The 27,949-nt window shown below is 42.7% G+C and overlaps 1 protein-coding gene across 5 annotated transcripts in view; it reads right to left on the reverse strand.

Moving 5' to 3' along the window:
• GALNT9 (polypeptide N-acetylgalactosaminyltransferase 9) overlaps positions 1-19,990 on the reverse strand; it is a 154,550-nt gene extending 134,560 nt beyond the window's left edge. For 2 of the 5 annotated variants that reach the window (XM_052691087.1, XM_052691086.1), the window contains exon 1: positions 17,221-17,415. Coding sequence is in view for 2 of the 5 variants with exons in the window: in XM_052691084.1 (XP_052547044.1) it covers positions 19,911-19,942 (32 nt within the window). In the remaining 3 variants the exon portion in view is untranslated. Of the gene's footprint in view, positions 1-17,220; positions 17,418-19,910 lie in introns of those variants that run through there. The other 3 variants (XM_052691084.1, XM_052691085.1, XM_052691088.1) reach the window with 3 other exon arrangements.
• Positions 19,991-27,949: the final 7,959 nt, after the last annotated feature.

The following is a 27,949-nucleotide window of genomic DNA, read 5'->3' on the forward strand; positions in this document are numbered from 1 at the left end:
TAACCTTAATAAAGAACAAAACAACTTTGCATTTGAGATGTGACACTGAAGAGCAACTTCTTAGGCTCTCAATTCCTTCAGTTAGACTAAGCTATGACTCAGGATGCTCTCACATACATGTTTCACGCAGTCAGATGCTCACAGACAGCCCAAGGCTGAAGACGCATCAAGTCTGCAACACTTCCCAGCCCTGCCAAGAACCCCCAGTCCTGAGGCAGGCAGTAACTGACAATACACACCCCATGCCAAACTGGGTGACAGCGGCAAGAACTGCTTGTGGCACCGCTTCTCAGCTGTGCCAGGGGATGAATGGGGTAAAGGATGGTCTTGTGCGTGAGACTCCTACTTTCAAAGCAGTGGAAAGAGTGACTTAATGTTCCTTTAAACAGTTAAAAATATTAAAATAGAGGTTTCTTTGCAGAATGGGGCAATTAGCATTTCCTACTACCTCATGAAATACATTTTAGAGATTTTATTAGGCTCAGCAGCTGAATTGACACCTCTGACTGGCTTTCAGTCCAAGCCTTGGTGGTGCCACGTGACTCCAGCTGTGTTTCAGCTGTGAGCTCCTGAACAAGCAAGGGCACTTTCCTTCCTTGTCAGTAAGTGAGTGAACAACTCGGGGCACATTTCTTCTTGCTCTTTCAAATTCATACTCAGAGGTATGTATATATTGCAATTGGTAAGGCTTACAGGCACACTGTGGTTCATCCCAAGAAACACAGGGTGGTGAAGCCACCCTGCAGAGCACAGGCAATCTAGCAAGGTTAAATAGAACAGGTAGGACAGAGACCAACATGCTCGAAGTCATGCAGTAACAGTAACACAGACAGGATAAGGTCACCAGCAGAATTAAGTGGGATTTCTAAAGCACATACTGGCATCAAGAGCACAGAGGTCACCAAATTTCTTTGGTCCTTACACTCATTAATGTGTCAGGATCTTCAGAAAATCCCTGCTGAAGCCTTCTCGATTCCTTTTTTAACTATGCTGCATCTATTTGCAGAGAGCCACACACAAAGCATTTTGTTACAGAAAGCTAGCAGTCTGTAAAGGTGAGCATCTGCAGAACCAGACCTGTTATGACCTAAAGACTGTTTTATGAGTGGGCCTTGTTCTATGCAGCACTTCAAACTCATGGTCAGTGTCACACAAAGAACAATAAGATAATCATAGTAATAAAATGCTGTTCTGCCTTATTTGCTTGTGTCTAGAAAATAGCAGCAGAACTTGCTTCCAATAAAAATGCTAGGAAGCCTGAGACTAGGGCAGATGAGACAGATTCCCAGCACGAGGAAATGACCCACCAAATCCTGCTGCATCCAGTTTCTAACTTTACACAACTTCATGGAAAATTGGATGACAGCAGCAAGAACTGCTTGTGGCACAGTTTCCATGCTGCCAGTCTGCTGAGCACATGAATTAAGTGAGTCAACAACGATTAGTCCAACAGCTCAGGGAGAGGGATGGCTATTAATGCAAAATAAAAGCCACTGAAAGTAGGGGTAAGCAGTTTTTACCATCCTCATTGCTGTTCAGTGAAAGGCACATCTGCACCTTTCTCAGTTATTAAAGATTATTTCAAATGCCAGCAGAAAGGCTTTTACAGCAAGATACATCCCAGCCTCTCTCTGTTATTCAGTTCTTCAGAGCACCAGGATGTGATACTTCCCCTTTAGCACAAGTCTCCCAGCCTAAAAATTGCTCCAAGCAGAAATCACTGCTTGTTGGGGAGTCCTTCATACTGAGGTTGTGTTCCCTGTGCCAGAGAGGTGAGGAGGAGGCAGGTTTCCTGCAGCTGTGGCTGGGACTTGCAAGAGAATTTAAAGTCTCTGGAAAATGCCTTGGTAGTCGAGCCAAGGTGGCCCCTGCTCACCTCTGCTAACGGGTGTCAGACCAAGCTTGGCTTTGCCAGGAATGCTCAGGTTGCAAAAATGCTTTGAATGGAGAAACTGAATACAGTAAGAGAGGACCACAGAACAGGCTTCAGTAGTTTCCATGTCTTCAGTTTCTCCAAACGCTGGGAAGGTGAAAGGGATCCTTTCAACTGAAAGAGCAAATTTCTAACAAAGATAATTACAAGTCTTTCAGTATAAGTAAGGCAAGCCTAGCTCCAAAAATAATCATAGCAGTGAGAACCTGACTTCTCTTATACTAAGAGCAACTTCACCACGGTCTCTGCTTTGCTTCCATTTTACAGTGACAGAAAGAAAAAAGTGATAGCCTTCCTGAGCAGCTACCACTCTTTTCACAGTGGATGATGGAAAGAGTTCTCTAGAGTTGACATCTTCGTGGCAGTCTGAGCAGTTCTTCAAGCAAGTGATCTTGAAGAGAGCCGAGAGGTACCGCTGGCCAGCTGGCTGGTCATGCACAGCACAAAGGCAATGGAGCCAGATGGCTGATATTAGGAAGAGCAGGAGAGATCAGCTTGATTGAACTCCCTGGGATCATTTACTGTCATTTCAGGAGAGGCGTGAGGGCACCAAAACGAGTGCTGCTCTGAGCAGTTGTGTGCTTACTCTTGCTCAGAAAATAAAATGACATTCACCACGGTTTGCAAAAACTCCTCAGTATCAAAGTAAATCCTTCATTACCATCTAAATACGCTTTTTAGAGATGCTTTATTGCAGCTTGATAGTTAAATATTACAAAACTACTCCACCAGTGTGCTGCAGAAGCCGAGATAACCGACAGGAATTCCTCTGCAAAATATTAATTACAGAAAAACCTCTCAGGTTCATGCCCTGGGCTCCAGCATATTGTGAGCGAGGCAGGAATGTGCAGCTCACGCCAACATCAGGACCACGCAAGAGAGGCAGGAACAAGCCTCAGTCACATCTCCTTAGTGGGACAAAAGCTACCATGGCACAGCTGCTTGCTCCTCTGCTGAGGAAGGAGCTTTCTTGGTAGAGCACAACTACTATTGAGCATATTACAGGGCAAAAAACAGTTTAGCTGTTATTTTTCATTGCCTTTACCTTCATTTTCCCTCTTTGACATCTCCTTCTGAATGATCTCCTTTAATGCATTCCCTCGCTCCCAGATCAAAAAGATAACCAAGAATCACCCACCATCCAGTCTGAAGAGGCAAAGGGGAGCACTGTTTAAGGAAATCAGCAGGACAAAGCAGTTGCACAGTCACTATGGAGCACTGGCTTGGGCACAGGATCTGGTCTGGCCATGACAGCACTCTTCCCTGTGGCAGACAAGCTCCTGCTTTTCTGAGGAGCTCCCCATCAGCTCCAGGCTGACGGAGCTGGACCACGGTCAGGAGCAACTTTAAAATCAGACTGAGGTTGCTGTGGACCAAATCTGCAGGTAATGCAAATGAGCACCAATGTCAAGGCAGATTTACATTGGCTAAGGAATTTGTTTTCTCCCCATCTTGTAAGCATAAAGCATTTTCTTTGTTCAGACTTACAGGGCTCTGTCCCCCAGTTCCTTCCATAGCCAGGCCTGTCTCCTGAAGTCTCAGGAGGCCACAATCTCACTCAGGATGTTTGGTCTTTTAATTCAATTCCTTTAAACCAACAGTACTGACTACACTCCTTCCCCTTCCATTCTGATTACTAGACCAAATATGTTCTACATGAATTGCAAAATTGTATCAGCAAATCCATTTTCTTTTGCTTTTTTTTTCCCACTTTCCCAAACTGCAGGGCTTTGTTCCCTGCAGAACTCCCCAAAGAGGTGCCACAAAGCAAAGCAATCATGCAAAAAGATTTATGACAGTCATTTGTATACATGAGTATGCTCACAGACATTCAAGTTCCCTCTTCTGTCTCCTCATTTTATTTAATGTGAAAGCGCAAGCTGTTCCCAAGTCACACTTATACATTTTCATAAATCAGATATGTTGATATCATTTTAGAGATGGACATGAGGGGTTTTTTTGCGCATTTTCTTTTTTCAGGGTCCCAGTATATTTTGTGCATTGCCAGCAGCCTCCAGCCAGCATCACATTTAACGCAAAGCGACACTCACCTCGTGGTTAATCATGACCTGGGCTGAGCCTTTGCTCAGAGCCCCGTGTTGGGATTGGCACTAACCCAGCTGCCTGGGGTGGGAAGCACGACAGCCACAGATCCTGCAGATCTGCTTCACCCCTTACTCCACTGCTCCTCCTTGCAGCTGTTAGGCAGGTACAGCTGGCATGCACGCAACATGTTCATTATCCTCAAGTTTTTGTACTGTACCCATCATTCTCTCTGAAGAATAATGAAAACTACAAATGGTAGGGGGAAAAATCTATGCTTTAGCCCTAAATAAGAAGGTAATACGCATACATCTCATCTCCAAGTCTCCTGCTGAAATAAGAAGAACTTACCCAACACAGCTCCACTGGTTATAAACCTTTACAGTCATCTGCATGTAAGCCCACTGCTTAGTTAGCACGTGTCTGTGTTGAAGTCCCTTACTTTGTGCTCTGCAAGCTAAATAGAAAGACTCAAAATCAGGAAGGATGGGTCCAGGAATTCAAGGCTGCAGTGACTTAGGATGCAGTTTGGACTGCTCTGGAATGGAGGGTGGCTCATATTTGCACAGGTTCCCTGAGTGTCACAAACCAAGAGGACCCACTGTTATATAGACAGATCAATTTGCAGCACACAACATGAGTAAGAGTGGAAACAGCAGGCACTCTCCTTGCTCCACTTGGGAAATACTGCCTTCACTCTATTCATAGCAGCATATATAATACAAAGGCAACAGGAAGAATTGTCTGTGCTGTTTTGAATCCACTCTACACAGGTGTAAATGATCGCCTGAAGAGCACGGCGGGGGGGAATAAAATCACAGCACATCATTTGTCCTGAGTGTCTGGCCAGGAACTCATTTCATTATAGCATGAAATAGAAACAAAGAACCAGGCTAAATGGATTCCTGAGTTGAAAATCCACTCATTATTCAGCTGAACCCTTCCAAGTAGCTACCAGAAAATATTAATCGCCCGTATTCCTAGGAGAATGCCAGTGCAGCACATACAGTTAAAGGTTAGGGAAGGCTTCATCTTCACAGATGTGTTTCAGCCACCCAGCACCTAGCCCAGGCCCCACATCGCATAGCCTCCTCTTATGACTGCTCCTAGGAAGAGAAGGCTGGGCGGCCTTCAGCTGACGTCAGCTGCAACAGTGCATTTTTCTGTGCTTCTGCATTGACAGACAGAATTTGAGCTAGCTAGAAATCCTTTTTTTTCTGTCTTGTGGGAAAGTTGAACAAAGCTTTTTCTATTCCTCTCAAAAGTACATTTGCAAAACACTGACACAAAAGCCAAAGAAGGTGACAACAAAAGCTGAGTTAAAAGAATTTGGGCTTTTTCTCTTGAATAAGAGACAAAATATTGCTAGACAGACATGATACTTCCTGAAAACATTTCATTTAATTGAATCTAACTAGCTCTTCTGGTGATGATATTTACGCAGGTTGAATTTTCATTCAGAAAAGCTTTGAAACCACAATGAAAGATGCCACCTCTATAAAAAAGCGGCATCAGAAAATGTTCTGTATTTTAGTAGTCCAGAGCAGCAAGAACAGCAACAGGAGCTGAAAGGAAGAGGCAACCAGTCCAACAAAACCAGCTGAGGATCCGGCCAGAGAGCTACGAACAAAAGTCTCTTCATCTTACAGACTGCACTGCTCAAAGTCTCACATGACAACATTACGTTGAAATCTCTGATGTGTTGAAGGGATAAAGATGAATATGACAAGAAGAGTAGAGAAACATCAATAAATGTATTTGAGAAAACAGTTTCTAACCAATGAAAATGAAATCTGGGTTTGGAGTTTTGTCTCCCAACGTGGTCTGATCAGTGTAAAAGTCATGTGTGATGCTGTAAAGCTACTCAAAATGTGCCTGTCTTGAGATCCACGGCTGTTTGCTTGGCATAATTTTTCTAGATGGAAATTATTGAGCCAGCTCTAAATGCTGATTCAAACAATCTGGTAAATATAATGTGTAACATTCTAGTTAAAAACATTATTTTTTTCTATCAGGAAAATTATTTTTAAAGATATCTGTGGCTGATATGATGGACATTTAAAATGCTGGTAGCTCCCATCTGGGCCCCTGCCAGCAGCACACTAGGATATAATTAGATCTATTATTTTCCTTGCCACTTTACCTACTCTATCTCATTAAAATATTCTTCCAGGTCCTGGTTGAGATGGTTTCATGACAGAACAGTAGATGCGCTACAATTCCTTTCAGTCTCTCCCTGTGTTAACCATTTCTTGCTGTTAGAAAAAGATCTAGTCCAGTGCTTCCTATAAGTCCCAGTCACTTCACAGCAAACCTCAGCCTTCACACGACTACGGTAACCTGCCAAAAACATTCAAGGGAATGCAGCTTTGGTTGGGAGGGTCTGCACTGAGACAGTGACATTTCACTGGGTTTGGAGAGTACCTTCCACAGAGAAACACCTATTGGTGCCCCAAGGCCCCCTGCTACTGAAGTGCTAAAATGCTTCTAAGGTTGGGGGCAACACTGTGCTGGTGCATTTCACATCATTTCTGTAGGTACTGCGAGTTTTCTCACTTTACGTTGCCTTGCAGAGGGAAGCAGATGCAGGCTGAGATACTCAGGCTTCAGACAAAGAGCTTTTGGAGGGAAAAAGCGATTTCATGATTAAGTTAAAAGCGAACAGAATAAATGGTGATACGTATTGAAATGCACAGCAGCTGGCCTCCAAGTTGATCAGCCCCTCTCAGCACTCTGCAGCTCCCTAGTGAGGCTTCAATTTGTCTCGAAGGAGTCTGCCTAAAGAAAATTGTGAATATACTATCAAAGTCATATCTTTTCCTTTTAAAGAAGGGATTCCATGTTTGGGCACAGCAGATGATCATGTCATATGCTCATGCACTACTCTATGTCCCAAAGGCCTGCAAAATGACTGGAAATCAATTTCTCTTTACAATGCTTTCACTGTCCGATACTCATCTACAGTCTGCAGGCTAGACTGTGAGTGCTCGGAGAAACCCGGCAGGAGTTTTTTCCATAAGAAATTCCTCAAAAACAAAAAAAATCCACCCTTACTGAGAAGGTGTAGACGTGAAATCCACAGGCAGGTTTGGTGGGTTGTGGTAGCTCTGCATTGCTTGGGGGCAAATATTCCCACAAGTGAGAGCTGAGAGGGAACTGGACAACGGGGGTAGAACAGAAAAGAGAAGAGTGTAAGGAGTAGAACTGGGAAAATCCGACCTCAGGTCCTTCACAGAGGACATTTGGTTTTTCATACACGCTTTTCAATCACTTCATAAACCTCAAAGAAAAGAATTCAAAAACTCAGTCTCATTTGGGAGTCAGAAAGCTGCCCTGCTCAGATGGCAGCAGCCTTCCCTGGGATGCTGATCTCAGGAGGGTGACGTTTCCCCTTCCTCACAACTCGGTACAGAGCAAACCAAAACTACTGGCTCAGGTAGAAAAAGTGGGGAAATTCTATTTTAGTCAGCCAAGATCAATAAGCAGACTTCTGACTGGTGAAAGGAGGCAAGAATCAGCAAAGCAAAGGACTTTTACTGGAACTCTATAACGCTGATTTCCATCTGCCATCGAGAGTCTTCAGTCAGAGAATGAAATATATTCAGACATTATAACCACCTAGCCTTACTCTGACATTGGAACTTAACATGCCTCCTCTTGTTAATATCATCCAGCAACAGCTGCACTGTATTACCTGTCAAAAATTATTAATCCAATTCTGTTTTCATGTATATTTATCATTTCACTGCCAAGCACAGTCAAATGATTCTGTAAGACGTATTGATTTCCTGGATGAATTAAACGAAAAGTATCTGCCAGATGTTTTATGGACAGTGATTTTCAGACACTTTTGGTTTTTGTTCTTTTGTTCACAATGACTTGCACATAACATTCAGGGACGAGAGAAGAACTAGTCACTAGGGGTGAGCCAGGGGTGGTCTGTTTCTTTTTATTTCATTTGCTTAGAAGGGCTACGTTATAGAGCCAAATATCTTTCCTCATATACTGGTTCAACATAATTTCAAGACAGATCCTTGTGCAAAATACTACTTCAGCTGCTCATGTGAGTGATTCCTAGGATAAGAAATAACTTGGTCCACATGCAGAAAGTCATTCCATGCTCCTGCCCTCGTGTCCACATTGTGAGATCTAATACATAGCAAATAACTGCCTAGTTACCACTCCATTCAATGGAAAGCTTCCATCAACTTCCTCCAAGATGGATTTAAGTTTTGCATTCTATTTAAACAATTCTCCAGTTAGAAAACATTGCCCAGGTCATGCAGTGGGACAGACTACACTCTGCCTTCCACAACTGGGTCCCTATGCAGCAAGAGATGCAATACACCTCCCTCCAGATAATGAATATTCACCATTACATCTGGTACCCCCACAGACAATCCAATACCAAGCAAAAGCCAAGAACAGCCTGTGAAAGGGCAACTGAAGATAGCAGCCGTTGAACTTAGGAAACCAGAGGAGAAAGGACACTTCTCAAACATCCCTTTTCTTCAACTTCTTCAAATGAAATTATAATCAAGTTCACCATGCCCAAAGTAAAAATTAAAGTCTGCAGGGATTTCAAAAGTGACAAAAGAATAAGAGATAAGTTAATATGAAGAGAAAGCCCCCTTCACTCCAGAGCAGGTGTCAATCACCTGGAGATCACAGACAGTCCTTCTCAATGACATTCAAGAGACTGCTGAAGAAAAATAATTTTCCCAAAACTTTCTCTTCCCAATTCTCTTTGAATGTTGAATAACATCCCTTCAAAGCTGCTCATCTCTCCTCCGGCCCATCTCTAAGGGCATCCTGTAGATGTCCCAGATGCGTGAAAATGCATTACAAAGAGGTGCAGCTCCTGCATGGGAGCAGAGCTGAGTGGTGAGGCAGAGCATATCTGATCCATCTCTATTTGATAATGCCAGTGAGAACACCCAAATGACCCTACAGTTGTTCATCTCTCAAGCTCACTGCTTCCTCCCATTCCCTAGGATGCAAGTTCACCTATCATCATTATTTGCAGGTCATAAATCTTTCCCATCTTCCAAAGGCCAGAGATGCAAAATGAAGCTTGTTTTCAAAGACTGCACTGCCAGTAGCTAAGACAGATGCTCCTCAGAACAATATCAAATGAGCTGTGGAACGCAGGCTGTTATGGGTTGGACCTTGCGTGCAATATATCAGGCTTTTAATAGTCGAAACATAGCGCTGTGCAGGTAAGGTCTATTGCATGGTTTGTGGAACATGGTTTGTGAGACGTTGCTGAGCCTGATAGAACAACAGCTGAGCAAAGCTTTGAACTCATACGAAGTACAGCAGCTGTGGCCCACACTCACAGAGTCCCAGTTTGGCAAACATCACATTTCCCAAATAAGAATACATTGATAGGCCACACACAGAAAGATGCAGGTACATTTCTGAATTTAGCCATGTTTCCCACATCATGGTTTGGGCTCAATTGTCCACTGTTGTTTTTCATGGTTGCAGATAATGCTTGGGAAGTTATGAAAGGGAACACAGAAACAGAATTTCCCCTCCCATCTTTGTGGTCAACTTAACCCAGCCCAAGTCATTCCTTAGCGGCAGCAGCCCAGAAAACGGAGATCCTAAGAGGGCTGAAAAAGCAGTTTCCCCAGTGCAGAGCTGGTGCTCCACACATAGGGTACAAGACAGCAGAAACTGAATGAATTTCCAAAGGTGACGCTAAGCAGTGGCAATGGCAGGTCTCCACTGAAGAAATTCCCATCAGAAAAGGCAAAGGGAGCATCAGAAAGAGGACTTCAGCATTCATGCGTGGGTCAGGGAGAACCATTTTTAAGGGTAGTAAGAGAAGGCTGTTATTCTTGATTCAAAGGAGCAAAAGTCTAGATAGTCAGTCTGGCTGAGCACAGAAGGAGAAATGGCACTTCTTACAAATGACAAAGAAAACGTACTCTGTCCACTGCCTGAAGAAAATGAAGGGAATTTGGGGCAAGGCAGGGAAGAGATGGTATCTAGGTAATGGGCCCAGGTCAAACTAAGCACATTTCCCATGTGTTGCCTCTGATATTTAACTACAGAAGTAAGATGCAATGATTTCATTTCACTTTCTTTCAGGCAATACAGCATGGTAATTTCTTGGTCTTGATTTTGTTCTCCTTTTTGACCTCCAGCTCTCTGCATTTGGATTTGTAGGAGGAATTGCATTTCCTCAGCAATTTTTTTTTTCCTGTAGCCACTGTGAATAACAAAATGATGCTATTTCTGCTCTCAGTATTCCCAGTTCTGCTGCTATTTGCTCTGGAACTGGAGCTCTTTGCTTTGGCCATATTGACTCAGGCTCCCACAGCCCAAAGCTGCACATTAGTACCATTTGTAAAACTGAACAGTTACTTACTGAAATACTTGCCTTTTCACACACAGCCTGCACTTACAATCAGCTCCCTGTGAAACCAGAAAATATTCCTGAGAAAAGTGAGTAGGGCTGGCTTTTCTGCTTCTTTTGGTTTCTCCCCTCATCTGACAAAATGAGAAACAGGAAATCCCTGGGTAGTGACAGTGATGCTCTGGCTCAGGCACATGAAAGGTTTTCTCCCTTCACCAGTCCACAGGACAAGTAAAATCTTTCCAAGTACATAACAAAGCTTATCAGCATCACCTCACCTTAAATGCTGTGTACCGAGTATATCACAGACTGTATAGGCATCTTATAACACCCGTATTTTCCTCTCTATCTTCTCCATATTACTTACCAAAGAAGCTTTGGCTGCTAGTTGACAGAGCTGAAAAATCAATTGCAGTTGGCTCAAATAAGACTTAAGCTTTGTGCCTGTGGAGTAAAGGCAGACCCCCAGTGCTGGGGAAGGGAGGAAGCCCTTGGTCTGAATCCACAGGTGCAGACTGGCACCACGCTCCAGAAGGGACACAAAGTGGTAGCAAAGCACTCCTCACGGTGCTCCTGGGAGGGCCAGAGCGGAGGTTCAGAGGCCGATTCTGAGTCACAGCACTGTGGGGCTCACGCAACCTCTGTGCTGCCAAAGTCGCCCTTAACCTTCAGGAGCTCTCCAGGGAGCATGTGAGTTTGCTGGAGCTTTTGTCCCAAAATAGCCAGCTGTAGCTTCAGCTGGGAGAGGAAACAACACAGAAAGCCTACATATTAGAACAGCTACAACTGAGGAGGAAATGGCCTTTCATTAATTTTCCATAAGTGGATTACACCAAGCAGAGTGTAAACAGTCCCATGGGCACCAATTACCAGGCTTATTCTATAACTGAATTGTCCTAAACAAGCACCATTTTAATTTGAATATCAAATACTTTACACAGCAGGAAAGAGAAAGCATAAACCAACCTAACAATGCATTTGTTATGGATTTCTACAAAATTGCTGTGGAAACCTCTGTGTCCCCACTGAATTGGGCATGTTCTTTCCATATACGCTCACGCTGTACTCCTCACTCAGTCAGATGAGAGGCAGCTTGGGCACGTCAGCTATCACACAGTTAGCAAATTGCTCCAGAATCGAAGGAAGGGTTGAACTAACAAATAATACTAATTAGATTTGGCATGATTCCCTTTCTTCTTCTCCTTTAAGAGATTAACCCACTAGAGAAATTTTCTGCTTCTAAACATTCTGATAGAAATAGCCTTTAGATATGAATTTAATTAATGGAAATGAATAAATACCTCATACCTCCAGGAATGAGCGAAGACAGTGGCATTAAAGAAACAACACAGCAGTACTCCGATCAGGTCCCTAGCATTTACAGAAGCAGCACGTATCAGCACGAAGATCTCTGGCATTCTTCTCAGTTCCCATCCCAGCCCCAGTTTTTCCTTCTTCCCCTCAAGACCCAAATCAAAGCAGACCAGGAACAGTCAAATAAGAAGAACAGCCCATGAAAGCACTTTTGAGTATAGCCTAATTTTCGTTAGGGGGTTGGCAAATTTGGAAGTCAGTTCTCCTGTCATAAGCAATCTCAGCAAAAGGCCAAAGATTAAATAAATTAAATTAGAAACAAGATAATCAAACGTTCTGCTCTGTCCAAACGAAGGTGTAGAACTCTAGGGGTCAGTCTACCACTTTTTAAATCCTGGTAAAACAAAAAATGTTGACCTCATATTTGTATGCAGCACAGTGGTGTCTATTACAGATCAGCCCTGCTAAGACTTGGACTCACTCAGAAACACAGAAGTCATTTCTAATTCTCATTTGTAGAACTGAGAATTTGTAACCTATTCGAGCTGAAGAAAACGTCTAAGGGAGAAGGTTGTCCCAGTTTAACCAATTTAATTTTCAAGTGAAACTGAGGCATGCATTAAGCCATTTACCCACTGAAGGTCACCCACAGTCTGAGGGATATCCGCTGCTGAAAGGGCTGCTGCCTCTTTGTCTTCTCTCACGTAAACCATTCATCCTTCAGAAAAAGTAACAATGCTGGGAAAAGGCATCAAAGAGCATTTCTCCTGGTCTAAATCTCCATCTTATCAACTGACAAGGCAGATCTGCAAGAAGTTATTCAGAGCCTTTATTGGTATAAATTCAGTGTTCCTGACACAGGACTCTCACCACTGCAATGTTCCTGCAGACCAAGCTGTAAATTGAAAGCAAAGTGTTCTCTGTACATTTCTTGAAGAAATAACTTGGTTCCTAGGTGAAGACAATATTGTTAAATGGCTTTGAACCTCTGAATACTAAACAGCCCTTTTTTCCTGACAGTATATTTTTGTTCTATACATCTATATATATTCTATATATTCCATATATGTTTGTTCTATACATCATATAGATGAATGAGCAGGAAAGAGCAGCCCTCTGGAAACTCAGTTTGGTCTTTGCCCAAAACCATTATTCATTTCCACATGGCAATGGCAAGCACTGCATGTTCTCTATTTGCATCTACAACACTGAAAGGGAAGGCTGTAAAGAAAAAGGGAGGGAAGGGTGGGTGATTTGTACTCATAAAACAGAAGCTGTGAGGTTTCCTTTTCCTCAGTTTCATTAAGCAAAAGAATCTCAACAGTTACTTAAATTGAATAAACTGCCTTATTTAATAACTAGAATCCAAAAGGACCAGGGCTCTGGGTCCTTTCATTAATAGCTACCTAAAGGAGGGCAGAATTAAGTAAGGTGGATCCACTGCACCCTGAAGGAATGATGCCACTGATGTCATCTAGCAGCTGCAGCATCACAAGGCCTCCAATGCCTAACCTAGGCTGGCTGCCCCAATGCAGCAACAGCTGTTGGAGCCCTGCATCCTTCACACCTCTCCACTCCACATCTGCAGATTAAAGGAAACCATCCAGAGGGCTTGATGCCTAAGTATACGTGGTGCCCAGGAATTCTTTTGCCATCTGTAATTCCCCAAGGGCCAACCTTTGTCCTTCTGAAGCTGCTTCCTTGCTCGTGCCTCTAGCCAGCCTCCAGCCCCATAATGCCACAGCCTCACTCAGGCACATCACTCCTGTGGAATATGACTGTATTGGCATGTTGCATTTTTTCCACCATTTCTAAAGGCTAAAGCATAGCACATGGTTCCCAAAAATACAGTGAAGATGTCAAACACTGCCAGGTCAGCTTCCAAATTCTACCACCTCTGTAGAAACAAGAAGGGAACCGCAGGATATAATTTTCAGCCCTTCCCGTGGCTGTCAGAAACTCAAGCAGCTCTCATTCCTTACACATAGCTCCTTACTCTGCTTGCTGCCAGAGTTTGGAAAGAGCATGTGCTTTTATTCAGCCCCATTCATTACTGCCTACCCCACAGAAAAACATGGCAGACCCCTGCTGTGACACAGACTTCTTGTGGGGTCTTCACCGGGTCACTTCACCTCAGTTCTTCACCTGGGAGGCATCAAGTTCTTATCTCAGTAGAGCACAAGAAAGAGAAAATACAATTCCTTTATACAAATAAGTTACCAGACACGGGATTATAATGGTAAGAGGATGCCCCTACATTCTCCAGCTGATTGGCTGTGCATGCCATACTACAGATGTCAGCATGTTCTGTTCTCAGTGGCACAGTTGCCCTCTGGTTCCTGCAGGCAGCACTGAATCCAGGCAGCCTGCCTATGGCTGCTTTAGCTTCCAAGCCACCTCCCTAAGTCTCCAGCTCAGCGCGTGCTGTGACATCCCATGGATGAAAAATGGGAGAAGCAAACTTCAGGCTGAGTGGAGAAGCTCCCTCTGTATTTATGAGCCTAAGTCCAACTTTTAAAAACTCTCTTTTCCCCAGCGCAGTTTTCTTCAACGAGAAGTCATGGTTAAAACACAGTAGCTGCTAATAATAAAATGGTCAAACAGAAAGGATAGATTTGGATTATTTTTTTTTTTTTCAGATCACTACCAGCACAGTGAAGTAGCAAGAAGCACCAATAATTTATTTACTGGTCTTCAGTACTTCATATTCTGCTGTTTTTCTATCCTTAAACAAGACCCTGCGGGTTTAATTAAGATTTCAGAGGCAGCTTGGGGGATATGATTCCACTCAGTCTATGTCATTTATTCCATGTTTTCCACAGATGCATGGGGAAAAACCTGCACGCCACAATAAATCAAATATGGTGCCTGTGAGTAATGCACCGGGCATGGGAGAAAAATAAAAACCCAAACAAAATACCTTCTTCTAAGGCTCTGATCCTGTAAAAGATGACCACAACTCTGAAGGAAGTCTACAAAACCGCTCCCTGTACAGGGCAAGGCAACCCTCCCAACTTAGCGCCCTGTGGGCATCGTTCTTCACCAAGAAAGAGGAGGAAGGTGTGAATGGGTCCCCTGGCATTGCTTCCTCCTTCCCCGCCACAGACTTACCCTGCAATATCTGTAATAAGGCTGGCAAGTCTCACCTGATGTTTGAAGGCCCACAGGCAGTGAACTAATGCTATGATCTGGGCATATCACCTAGAAGCAGGTTTTCAAAGCAGTATTCAGACCTCTGAAGATGCAAATAGACCCTTGTAAAATCAACTGAAAGACTACAGTCTGGAGGCAAGTTAAGTTTTAAGTATTTGGCTTAGACTTTATGTCTCAGTATATTACTAGCAGTACAGGAAAGCAAGGATCCAACCTCTGAAGAGACAGAATGGAAGTCTAGAAAGTGCCTGGATCCTGCAGGGAAACACACCTGTGCATCAGGACTTGCCTTTTTCATCAGGACACAGAGCAGGACTGGGTGTCATGGCACATTCTGACTTTAAGAACTGATGTAACAAAAGGGATTGCTCGGTTTTTTTCCCACCCTTTTGATGAAAGCCTGAGCTTGTCAGTCATTCTCTTCAAAGTCCAGAGGCCAGAGCTTCTGTTTGATAAAACGATGTGTTCAAGCTGAACACAAAATAGCCTGCAGCTAGATTAACCCCTCTTTTTAAGGTTGCTTTTGCCAGAATTGGTACTAACAAAATCAAAACCTTCTACCTTCACTTATCTCTGACGCAGTGAACATGTTCTGTCCCCATGAAGTGCATGCTAGAATACATCTTATATATCACCCCAGCATTAAGAGTTAAATCTGCCACCTGTCTCTGTCCTGACATCCTACACTGTTGCCAGAGGATCAGGAAAGGCTCAGCACTGTCCCTTTAGGAAGGCTGTGTGCACACTGACTGCTGTGCCTCGGGAGGGAACTCTTCTTCCCAACTTATCCGTCCATTGGCCAGGAGTGGGCTGGGCAATCTGCAGCCATCAAGGTCTTTCTGGGCAGGTAACTAAGGAGGAAATCGTGCTCAAGCCTTTCTAACTGGAATTGAGCCACAATCCAGCTTGTCCTCTTAGAAGTATTTACTTGCAAAGCATCCAAATTCAGAGGTTATTTTGCTTTGGTGTTTTGCACAATCACATGCACATCATCACTTCCTGCAGCTCTCTTAGATGAGGGGCTTCAGCCCGACCCACACAGTATCTCAGCAGAATGCTACAAGCACTAAAAGATTCAAAGATTGGGCTTTTAGACAGCTTAAGATCAATCCACATTTGAGTAATAAGACCAGAGCTGCAGAAATAACAACTGAAAAAGATTCCCAGCCTGAAGGCCTCTGTCTAAATCCATAGGCAAAAAAACAAAACAAAACAAAACAACACAAAAAACAAAAACAAACACCAACCAAGAAAAAGCCCACAAAGCCCCGAAAAACTACATCAGCTTGGAGGTCACTGTCTTTGTATTTTTCATGATTTAAAAAATGACTGGTTTTATTTTCTCTCCCTGTTGTTTGTTTGTTTTTTTTTTTAAGCCAACATCTTAGAAGGCTGAAAGAGAAATACATTTCTTTATCAACTCCTTGTTTTTCTCCTCCTCTGCCACCCATGCACAGTACTTTGCTTATTGAGGTTCATTCATGTGTAGGGGCTGCTGGCATTGATGTATTTTGTCAGCAGGGTGGAGGGATTTGTGCTTTTTTTTTTCTTTGGGAGCAGACTGGCACATTAATTCAGTCTGACAGAAGGCGCAGATGAAAATGATGTTAATTCTGTAAGCAGAAACAATCAGCCAGGCTCCCCAAGCCTGAGACATCACATCAGTTAGCACACTGACAAGCTCAGGACTCCACGACTCTCAGCTTGCCTCATTCTGATTATAAATAGAAATTTTTACTCTCTTTTGAAGAATATTTTAAAATTGTTGTTATCCTAACAAAAAAATTAAGTTGCACTCACAAGCATTCCTACAGCACTGCTTGTCATACTTTCAGCTTGCTGTTGAAAATGGAACCTTACAACATCACACAACTCAGTGTCCTTAAGGAAAATTGAGAGAGCTCTCTGAAAGGACACTGTGGTATCTCTCACACAGGGAGGATGAGGAACATTCTGTGAGCACCCCTTACGGCAAGAGAGACAGCTGCCAGGCCTAATCAAATCAGTACAAACATCCTGCTCTCATCCATGTCTCAAATTAAGGTAATCACCAGAGAAAACAATTTAGGGCAAATTCTGATAGAAGTTAAACTATTGCATACACAGGTGCAGCTGTTTGTAGCCCTGTATTCCTGTAAGAAACCAGAACACTTTCACCATTTCCAAACCTGACTCTACCACAAAACTTATTTACACAATCAACAGCACGGTTCATCTGAAGGTGCCAGTTCCCCACTCTCTTTATAGCCATCTATATGCAGAGCAGACCAGGAAGCGATCTCTAATTACTGACATTTTCACCAGCTAGGCATGATCATTTGATCAGCAGCCCAACTGCTCTCAGAGCAGAGAGAGAACAGATGGACAACATACATTTCAGCAGACAGAAGGCGAACTGTGCCATACGTACAAGTTCATCACTTAACGGCGTCCCTTAAAATCGTCCTCTCCAGTGCTCACACGGTGCAGAAGGCTCTGAATCCAATTCAGTCTCTCCAAACTCCTCAGACTACTGGCATTCTCAAAGGGCAGCACCAACTCTCCTATCTTATGGGCTGTGAGACCGTGTCTCCCAGCTTTTCAACAGTCAAGGTCAGCAGTCAGCCAAATTTTGCTTGGTCAAACAGATCACTTTGCTAAAGCATTCAGCACATCCAGCGATTCTGCACTGTGCAAAACCAAGCCAACAAATCATCTGCCTTATAACAATCTTCTCTGCTGCTGAATGTCCCTTTCCAGGCTATCTAAAAAAAAGCTTCTGTTTGGGTTTTCTGAGAGTTTTTGTCTACTCTAGAGAGACTGAAAGCTGTTACACAATAAACACAGATGGGGTTCTACTCCAGCAGCACTATGTTGGATTTAGCATCCCTTGCCCTCCCAGCTGGTAGAGAACTTCCTTTCCATCCAAATTTGGGTTTGGAAAGCTATGCACAAGATGTGCTTCTCCATCAGTGGTAATTTTATCGTACTATATTTCCACTAAACAGTATCTCTGTAAACATCAATACTGTTGGGCTCTAGCTAGAAATTTAAGACAGCCCCAAGATGGGATAGAATTGTGAGATGGGATTGATCTTGGTACACGTGTCTTATGCTAGAGTGAAAGCACTTTGTCTTTATTGTGCAGTATTTACTTAAAAGAACATGCATGAGGTGTCCCACAGCAGAGACTTGTTACACTCTAGTGTGAGGCAGTCACCAAAGCAAATGCAAGGAAAGGTTCAGGGTTGATCTCCCTCTTTGCCTCCTCACCAAGCACCACACTGAATGTAATTTTTCCTTTCCTCCCTGCAACCCCCCAGTCATGGCCCTCCTGCTGCACAGCAGGAACTGAGAGCTCCCTCTTCTCTCCTCCTACTTCAGACACAGGGCTGCCACCCACTCCTGCATGCATCATCACTAACTCTGAGTGGAAACATCTTTTAACTCAAGTATCTCTGGTGGATATTGCTGCTAGCCAATACACATCTTATCCAGCGCTTCAGCTTGCGCACCAAGCCAGTCTGAATTATCTACCTGCATGCAAATACAAAGGATTAATTTCAGACCTCCTCTCCACACATGCAGGCGCATCTATTTGAACAAGTTTTCACGTGTAACACCTGTCATCTGCCAGGCAAAAGGGGCAGTGAGCGTGATGTCTTGGGCTCATGTGGAGATTGCCTTGGAACAGGAGCTTGCTCAGACATGAGAACAGTATTTCTGCTGAATAAACGGACATTACCAATGAAGAAAACCTAGAAGAAATCTGAGAATGTTGAGAGTTTCAAACATCGCTTACGGTCTCTCGTGACCGCAGATATTATCCTTTCCTATTTGTTATATGGGTTTGGGAGAAAGAAGAGGGATTGCTGAAAATTGGCCTTTAAATCTGGCATCCCCTGAGAAAGATGGTCATGCTCTGAGGTTTGTGGTATTACTTGATAAGCGGTGATTAAACAGTAATCCCAAATTGTAATCAAAAAGCAGCCGAGGTTCTGAAATTACTTTTCACTAAGCTTTTTCCCCTTTCAAAGACAGCTCTGTATGGCAAAAGATAATAGAACCACAGACAGTGTTCTAATTTCAAATATAAATTAATGGATCAAATAGTTTCAGAACATTTTTCCTCTTTTGTCTTTAATATCACATCTAAAGTGGGTCTGTATATTTTGTTTGCTTGCTTTTTGCTGCAGCAGTTCTCTAAGGAAGGACACCTAACATATATATCGGCATAGTCTGAAGTGGCGAAAAGTTTTCCCCCTTACCAAGTGAAATGCTAGCTAAAAATCAGCCTTACCTATGCTTTCCCAGCCACTAAGATGTCAGACTGGTTCACGTGGTTGCTAGCAGCATAAAGCCTTTCCTAACTGAAATGATTCTGAGGTTCTGAGGCACAAAGCTCACGCTGTCTTGATTTCACAAGTGAAGTTTACTTCTGACTTCAAGATGATCTCTGCAGGATCACGGGATGAAGACAGCATACAGAGAGGTTATATCCAATAACTTCAGCCCATTCAGCCAGAGCAACTGGTGTGCATTCCTATTTCACTCAACAGATGAAAAACACAGGCAGTAGCTCATGACACTTTGATTTTCTACATAGCAAGTGGTCAAACGAGTAATCAGTTTGTTTTCAACAATGTTGTTTCTGGAGAAAAACTATTAGCAACAGGATGGTGCAAAATGCATATTTTTTAACATTTCAGAGAGGCAAGTACAAAACTCAATTGAAGTTTGGAAATTTACCCTAACACTGTGCAATGATTTCTGATTTTTTCCCTTTATGCTGATCCTGCAAGAAGGCAGAAATAAAAATCACTGGGCTGTAAAAATCAATAGTGATGCTTTGTCCTGTGTAATACAAAAAGAGCAGAAGTTTATCGAGCTCAGCTTCCAGATTTGTGATAGACAGCAAATGGTATCTGACCACAGGGGGAGGAGCTCACATCTCTGTACGTCATGTCTGACCTCACCCAACTCAGAGCCTTTGTTAACTGCTCAGTAAGATGGTGTGGTGCTGCCCTTTCCACACACGGTCCTACAGCTCTCGCACCACAGCCGTTTATGTTAGAGAAAACGTGGAGATTTCCATCCACTAAATGCTACTCGTGGACTTACAGATCTCTCCAAATCAGTAGCTCACCGCGCATGGCGCTTCAGCACACATTTCCTTGGGCCAACTTCCTCAGGAAACAGGGCCAGGTGCTGAGATGTGGTGGGAGCATGAGTCAGTCAGACCTGAGAGCAAAGTTTACACCGGGCCCCGAGCCCAGCGACCTGTGGGGGCATTGCCCTCAGCAAGGCCAACGGGAGGAGAGGCTTCCCATGTGTGCTGGTTAACCTGCCCAGCCAGAGAAAGGCTCACTGATGAAACTGAAGGTGTCCTTGATACACACAATTTGATAAAGCAAAGCTCTAACATGAACTTTGCCAAAACAAATTCTCTCTGTGATACAAGTTTCCCTTCTGTTCCTTTTAACAACAGGGTAGTGAAGATGAAGACAAAGCACATATTTTATCCACAGATTAAATTAAGCCCTGGATTACAGATTGTAATTGAACATAATTATTCCAGATTTAAAGTTGCCCTCATGAGGCAGAATTTGCCCCACAGAGCAGCATTAACACAATGAAAATGGTTGTGCAAATCCAAGCATTCTGTTTTCAAGCAGCTAGAAAAACATCTTCAATTTCTTGCAGAGGAACAAAACAAATCCCAAGATACCTTTATGTTTTATGCTAGTCTATAAAACTGGCAAAGTGCAAACTCTATAAAACGGCTTTTAATCTAGCACCAGCTTACTTTATACTGCGTGATACAATCATCTAGAACAAATGTTGGGGGTTAACTTTGGAAAACAAAAGACAAAACCAAAAAAATCCTCTTACAACACATGAAGGGGGAAAGAAAAGGACACAAAAAACAAATCTCCCAGCTTTCCTCTATAATCAAAGCTAGAAATCAACAGAAAACATTATCAGCAATGCTAGGCAGGTTACTCTTTTTCTCCATAGAAGGAAAATTCCTATTATTCTTCGGTCCCATTAGTGCTACTTCTTGTGTCAGTAGGTCAAACAAGACTTGACTTAAACAGAAATTTTCATATGCAAGACCTGTGAAAAATGCTATTTACTGTTTATCTCTTTATCACTCAATCTTACGATCTACTTGTGTAGTTGTCTTGAAATAAATGTAGTACAAAAAATGAAATAGGAAATGCATAAATTGGACTCTGTCAGAAATCATAAAAATTAGGACTATGTCAACAAGGAGGACACAAAGGCGAAGTTCACATCCTTGAAGGCCAAAAAAATATATATATTCTGGATAACAGACAAAGCTGCTGAGCAGATATAGATGCTGTGGACGTGAACTCCACAGCACTGTGTCTACAGGCATCAGTTCCCAAACTACAGACCATCAGCAGTGAGCAGTATCCTCAAGAAATAACCCAGCAGCTTGTTATATCATGATATGCCAGACTGAAACATGGGCTTTGCCACACTGCTCGCACGCAGGCGCTGAGCCAGCAGCCCATTTGTGTTTGTGATCATGTACAAACTGCAGCTAGCACAAACAGCACAGCACGTCACACACTCGGTGTGTGTTTGCGTTGTCTGGGCTGTGCCTTTCCCTGTGAAGGACCTGGCACACTGTAAAGCCACCATTGCTGCTCGGTCATATCTAGATGGGAAAGGCACCATTCAAGTTACAGCACAGCTATTCCATGGAACATTCAATCGCACTGTTTGGACCAGTGAAAAACAAACTGTTTTGAGATGGATGTGTCACACAAACCAGAAGTATGGCACATCAAAATGGCTGTGTACTGTGCAATAAAATAAGAGAGATATTTCAAAGACAAAAGTGACTTCATTACATTTATCTTACCAACATCAAAAAGTATTTGACTTATCAGAAGAGATTTTCTTCACCCTCCTCTTAAAGATGAACACGAAATATTTTGTATGCCTCAATATGATTTGGAATGTTATATGAATACCCAGAGATAAATTCTTACTGTGAAGCTTGATTTGATGGACTTGAGGAGAGAAAGCCTTCTTCATGTGCTGAACAGTCAGAACAACAAAATAACTCAACCTCATTCATGTTTGTCTGAAACAATTTCTCGTGCAAAAAAGAACTCAAAAGGCAGAAGGAAACATGGCAGTAAGAAAAGGCTTAGAGGAAAATCTTACTTGGTTGAGCAGAAAGAAATCTGTACACCCTAGAGATAGGGGATGGGAAGAGGGGAGGCTGAGAAATATATACCAAGGAGTGCTACAAAACCTTCAGCTGTCAGCCAGCCTGGCACAGGCAAAGAGCGTTCTTGTGTCAGTGTTGGCTTTGTTTCTGGGATTGTTTCCATTGCAATAAATTAAGTTACAATGTATTCATGACTTAAATATACCATGAACACTCCTGCTTGACTTCTTTAGGACGTCTCCAAGTGTGGACCGAGACCACATGGATCACACCCAGGCGCACTCACACCAGATATACCACACAAAAAGCCGGCTGAGGCTGGAGCGTCATTCGCTGCGCTCATGGTGCTGCACAGCAGGATCGTAGCGCACCACAGGCTTACAAACGTACACCAAAACGTAAACCAAAAGAGCGGCACCGAGCACCATGGAAGATCAACAAATGGTGGATCACGAGAAAGCAGGACATTACAGCCTGACAAAAATCAGTGGTCTAAGCACATATGCGCTCTGGCTGTGGCCAATTTTTCTTAGTGTCACAGCAAATGCCACTTTGAACAGTATAATTTAAAGAAACTAACAGTAAAGCTCTACAGACTTAACAGAAAGCTTTCCTAATTCATCTCAGAAATCACAGGCCCATGTTACAGCACTTTATATATATTTGTACATATAAATATATATATATACACACAGGGCAGAACAGAACAGCTGTGTGCCCAATTCCACCTCTTCCTGTAAACAAGTGAATTAGGGTCATGATTTGCAAAAAGAAGAAGTTCTCTACATTCAGAAGGTAAATAATGAATCTGACCTACTGTTCTGACCTAAGACAGCGCAGGCTGCCCCTTATCCATCACTTACTCCTGTAAGCATGCAGAATAGTAGAAAGCAGGGAGTAAATTAATCATTTTCTGCACTGTACAGAATACGGACTGCTCTAATGAGTGGCTACTTCTTTATAAGATAAGGTTAATCAATACAGATAATTAGACACTTCTGCTTAATACATCTATGTCACCGGAAAAAACCACCAAGTCCCACCATTAAGTATTGAAACACAAACACCAGGACAAATCCAAATGGTTTAAAAATGAGTGCAACTGTATGACAATCTTAGATGAAAAATACTGCGAGTTCCACTCCCACCTGAGCATTTCCAAATCTCAGAGGAAGCTCCCTGCCACAGTGCACCACAAGGTTGAACCTTCATGTTCCACTGGAGCTATGCTGGCTTCAGCGGGTTGTTAAGCATACAGCAGTATTTATCTAAAAAGAGCCAATTGTCAACTCCCTAGAGATGGCAGCTGGCACAATGGCAAAAGCAGCCAAGGAAAAAAACAACTCTGTTTAGGGTACAAAGGTCCAATGACAAAAAAAAAACCCTTAAAGAGGTCTTCTTCACTGTTTTTTGGCCATTTCTATGCAGCAGTTACAAAACTGGAGGCTGACCAACCTCATGCCAACTCCATAACCTCTGCCTGCTCGGGCTTCCTTTGATGCAAAGTATTTAAGCAGGGAGACTTTCTCCAGGGCACAAAAAGCTCAGATCTGCCCTACATTGCTCCTTCTTTCCAACTGACTGTGGCTCCTACAGCTTTTATTTTTAATTTCTATGAGTTACACTGCTCAGCTCAGATCACTTCTTGGCTCTGAACAGGAAGGGCAAGATAAACCTCTTGAGCTGACAACATAAAATCTATAGCGATGGACAACCAGCAGATCATCCAGCTAATCTCCACTTGTCCCACTTTAACTGAAGCTTTTCACAAACCAATATTGATCCATTGTTCCACAGCCACAAATCCGCAAGTAATTCTCTGTGAAAAGCAGCCCTTCTTCTTGGGGGAAAAGGGGAAGCTTTCTTTTTAACCAGATAACAGCAAGTAACATAACATAAAATCAAAATAGAGTTAAAAATAAAAGTAAATCTTCCTGCAGCACCAGCAGCTGCACAGGCACACTGCTTCTCCCCCCAGGCCAAGCTCTCTTTCATGAAGTCATACAAGCATAGCTTTTGCTTCCATTTCCACCGGTTAACATTTCATCCTCAAATTGGTTTTTGATACACCAAAGCTTTCTTGTGGCCTCTGAACATCAATTTTACTTTCCTTACAGCTGTGCTGGTAGGAACTGGGGTTTATTCTCCTTTTCTTGCTCACAAAGGCACCTTTTCCACAGGACTGCGCTATAAACCTCTGACTTTCCTTTACTTCTCTGAAGCATTACCCTTTCTTGGCATCAAAACCAAGGTAACAGTGCTGCAACAACACTTGAGTTGTCTTCCCCTCATTTCTGCAGGTCCCAGTACACAGCAACACATAGCAATGGCTGACCAGAGTTGCAGGGATGGTTTACTGTTGCCTACTGAAATAACTAAGTTTAGCTTCCATAAATAAGATAAAGTACCAGCTCTGCAGGGAGGAAAAAACTGAACACAAACAACCAAAGCCCAGCAGGAGCCCCTGTCAGGCAAAGCTTTTATAGGGAACAACTGCTTCACTTTTCCCCTTCCCACTTGAACCACACTTCAGCACAATGTTATTCGTACAAAAGCAGCTGAATGCCAAGAAAAAAAGTGAAGTGTCGGGCGGAGGGAGGACCTGGACAGCATTTTGAGTTGACAGTAGGAATAAAAAGCCAAAAATGATGGGAAAAACACAAGTATAACTTAACCACTCCAATGTGCTCCACATCTCAAAGGGAAAAGCAGATGATCACCACCTCATCCTGAAGACAGTGGATTAAATATTTTTTCAGGTGAACAGACATGGACAGACCAGAAGAAGAAGAAAGGAAAGATCAGTGCTATTTTTCAGTATTGCTTCTGTTGTTGTTCACACTCTGCTCCAAATTCTGAGGTCAATTTCATCAAAATCAAAATATCAGACCTACCAGGATTACTCCATCTCCTCTCGCCACCCAGAAAAGTAGTTTAATTGCTTTCATTATCTTTGGAGCTTTATTATTCTAATTATCTGTGTGGTTTTATTATCCTCAGTATCGATCTTTCCTTCTAATGACTCCTATAATTAAGACAGGAAGATGTTAAAAATATCTGCAACAAATGGCAATCAAAAGAGCGCAGAGCAAACTGGCCCCGAGAGCAATGGAGAGAGATGGGACCAGATACTGGAAAAACTTATAAGACTCAGAATTTTGATTCTAGAACTTGAGAATCTGGATTTTGCTTTAGTGCAGTGGGTTTTTTCCCCCATAGCCATCGCTCTGACACAGGTAGCTGGACTGCAAGAGTTCTGAATGGAAGAATTTTTTTGTTATTCCCACCTGAGTTGAACTTTGCACCAAGCCCTCCTTTACCAGGACCTACCATTTGTGCAAAGGATCAGCAAATGAATTATTCAGTCTTCTGCATTGTTGCACTCTTCTCCTTCAGTGAAGTTATCGTGCCATGTCATATTTAATTTTGAAACTCTATTTTGCATAGTTTCTTCTGCAATTTGCATGTGCTTTGCTTGCATTTCACATGCAGGCATTTATAGTAAAGCAAGAACACAAATAGTAACACAAATATGATTCAGTGACATCTAGTACAGCTGTATTTCTGTACAAATTTGGTCTCGTTCCCATTAAAGCAAGTAAGATTTGATGCTATACAGCAGTGGAAGTAATGCTGAACTCATTGGCTTCAGTATATTTTGTGAAACCTTTCCAAAAAAAAAAAAAAAAAAAAGAAAGAGAATTTTGCAGCAAGAACAAGCTATACGATGCAGAGTAATAATTTTCCTTAAACTGCCTTCACAAAAAGGCCACCATTAAACATTTGCATAATAGAACAGACCGACATTACAATGTTACAATGTTACAGAGCACACAAAGAAGCTTAAAAAAATTCCTCAAGTGCATTAAAATACAGGTTCTTGGATTCTGAAATCTTTCCCTATCACTTAATTATTTGAAGTTGCTTTCAGGGACAGTTTTTGGCATATTTTCTTAAAAGGAATTCTGTAGCCAAAACTAAAAGCTTGATGATCCTTATCCTAGAGGGGAACAGAATACTGAAAACAGCTCAAACCAACATAGGATTTCCCATGTCTTGTCTTCTAATGGACGCTTGTGACTCTGAACAAAGCCATTCAAGTGTTCTTTATGCTGACACCGCAGGATCTTTTGCAGCTGTTAAGCAAGCACTGGTGGCAGAGTGAGGCTTCACAAAAAGAAGCACCGCTGCCACAGCTGCTAGATGGCCCTTGCTGGTCTTCTTGGGTGCCTTCAGTAATGCAAGACCGCAGCAGTGAGATGTGCTACAAAGTCCTGTTAGGAACACAGTGTATGTAATTGTTACAGCCCCAAGAGTTATTTGTATTGTATGCAAAATCCCTTAGCAAGTGATGGGGATGCATCTCATATCAAGCTGAATGCTGCTGACAAAAAACTCTCACGATACCTCCTGACAAAGCACAAATGGTCATTTCATTCCTGAGGAGGTACATTTTCAAGCATCTCTGCAACAGCTAATGAAATTTCCGAGTTTAAATCTAGGGTCTGTTTCGGAGAATAGCAGCCTGGCCAGACGCTACACACTTTGCATTGTTCATTTCCTATTCAGATTCTGCTGGCTGCACACAAATTGCACACTGGCAAATTCAAAGAAGTCTTCTGCATTGTAACCCCTTTATCACCTGCTTGAGTAGATCATTGTAGCCCATCCAACGTGACTGTCAATTCATTTTTAGGCTTGACTCTTAAAAGCAGAAGCATGGCCTCAAAGCCTCCTGGCCTATGAAGACTCAATCAGATTTGTTACTGCTCCAGTATGACCAAGTCACTCAGCCCTTTCCCCCAAGGCCTACTGAAAGCCAAAACAAAATCAACTTTGTGGTAGCAGAGGAAGGAGGAAGTTTGGAATTGGTTTTCTAATCTGCCATAACTTAGAGGATGAATAGGCAATAGAGGCTTGTGGCTAAGTACCTCAGAATATTGACAGGCGTATGAGGTGCGTGTAAAACATAAGAATAGCTGAACAGATAAATCACTCAGAACGGTAGCCAGCTTCTTTCATTATGAAACCTGAAGTGTGTACATCTGTGCACAGCCAGTGATCCTCCAGGAACAAGAAGAACATGCTTACTTGCCAGCCCAGTTTATTTCTTCAGTTCTGCTGTGGGCCAGAACTACACAAGTAATTAAAGTTAAATCCCGTACCAAAGAAAAAGGAAGCTCCTCTAGAGAAGATTCTGTATCAAAATCGGGGACACCATAATTTAATTATTAGCTTCAGCATGAGGTAACTGTGTGACCTAGCCTTCTCTCCGCGCCATGCTCCTCAGTCATGCACAGGTAATGCTTGCTTCACTCTGTATCTTAACAGGACTGCAAGCTTCTCAAGGCAGACACCACACTACCAAACAGCCCTGTGGCTCCCAGAAAATGAACATAATTCTATGTTTTTACTGTAAGATAAACAAGAGGAAATAATCATGAGGGGACGTTATGCAAAAAATGCTATTCAGATATTTTAAGGCCATTGCCTCTGTAACAGCTTTAGAGCTCATGTAGATCTTTGTATTAGTAAATCTTTGCCGTATAAAGATACCGAATAAAAATGTCAAGATAGGAGTAATATATTTAGGCCTGTCTATAGCCATTATGGTCTATGTCAGCTTCCACACCTTTGAAAGAACACGCACAAGGCCTCTGAAAATAATCCAGCCTAGATAAGAGCATTTGTCAACAGTTGTAAGCTGTTCATATGAGCAAATGGTCATAACGTGACAAGGCTTCCCAGACAGTGAATGAAACGAAGTCTTCACAACAAATCAAAGATGAAAGTCCTCTGATAACCCAAGCAATAACACAAAAGCCGTACTGCTGCCATCAAAACAGCATTGCTCTGAGAAACCTCCAGCGCTAAAACGAGTCATATTGGCTTCCACTTGCAGAATGGATCCAGAGCTATTCCAAATCTGCTAAAATTACAAATCACCCTT

This window comes from Tympanuchus pallidicinctus, unplaced genomic scaffold, assembly GCF_026119805.1.
Source record: "Tympanuchus pallidicinctus isolate F22 unplaced genomic scaffold, pur_lepc_1.0 scaffold28, whole genome shotgun sequence".
Lineage (NCBI taxonomy): Eukaryota > Metazoa > Chordata > Aves > Galliformes > Phasianidae > Tympanuchus > Tympanuchus pallidicinctus.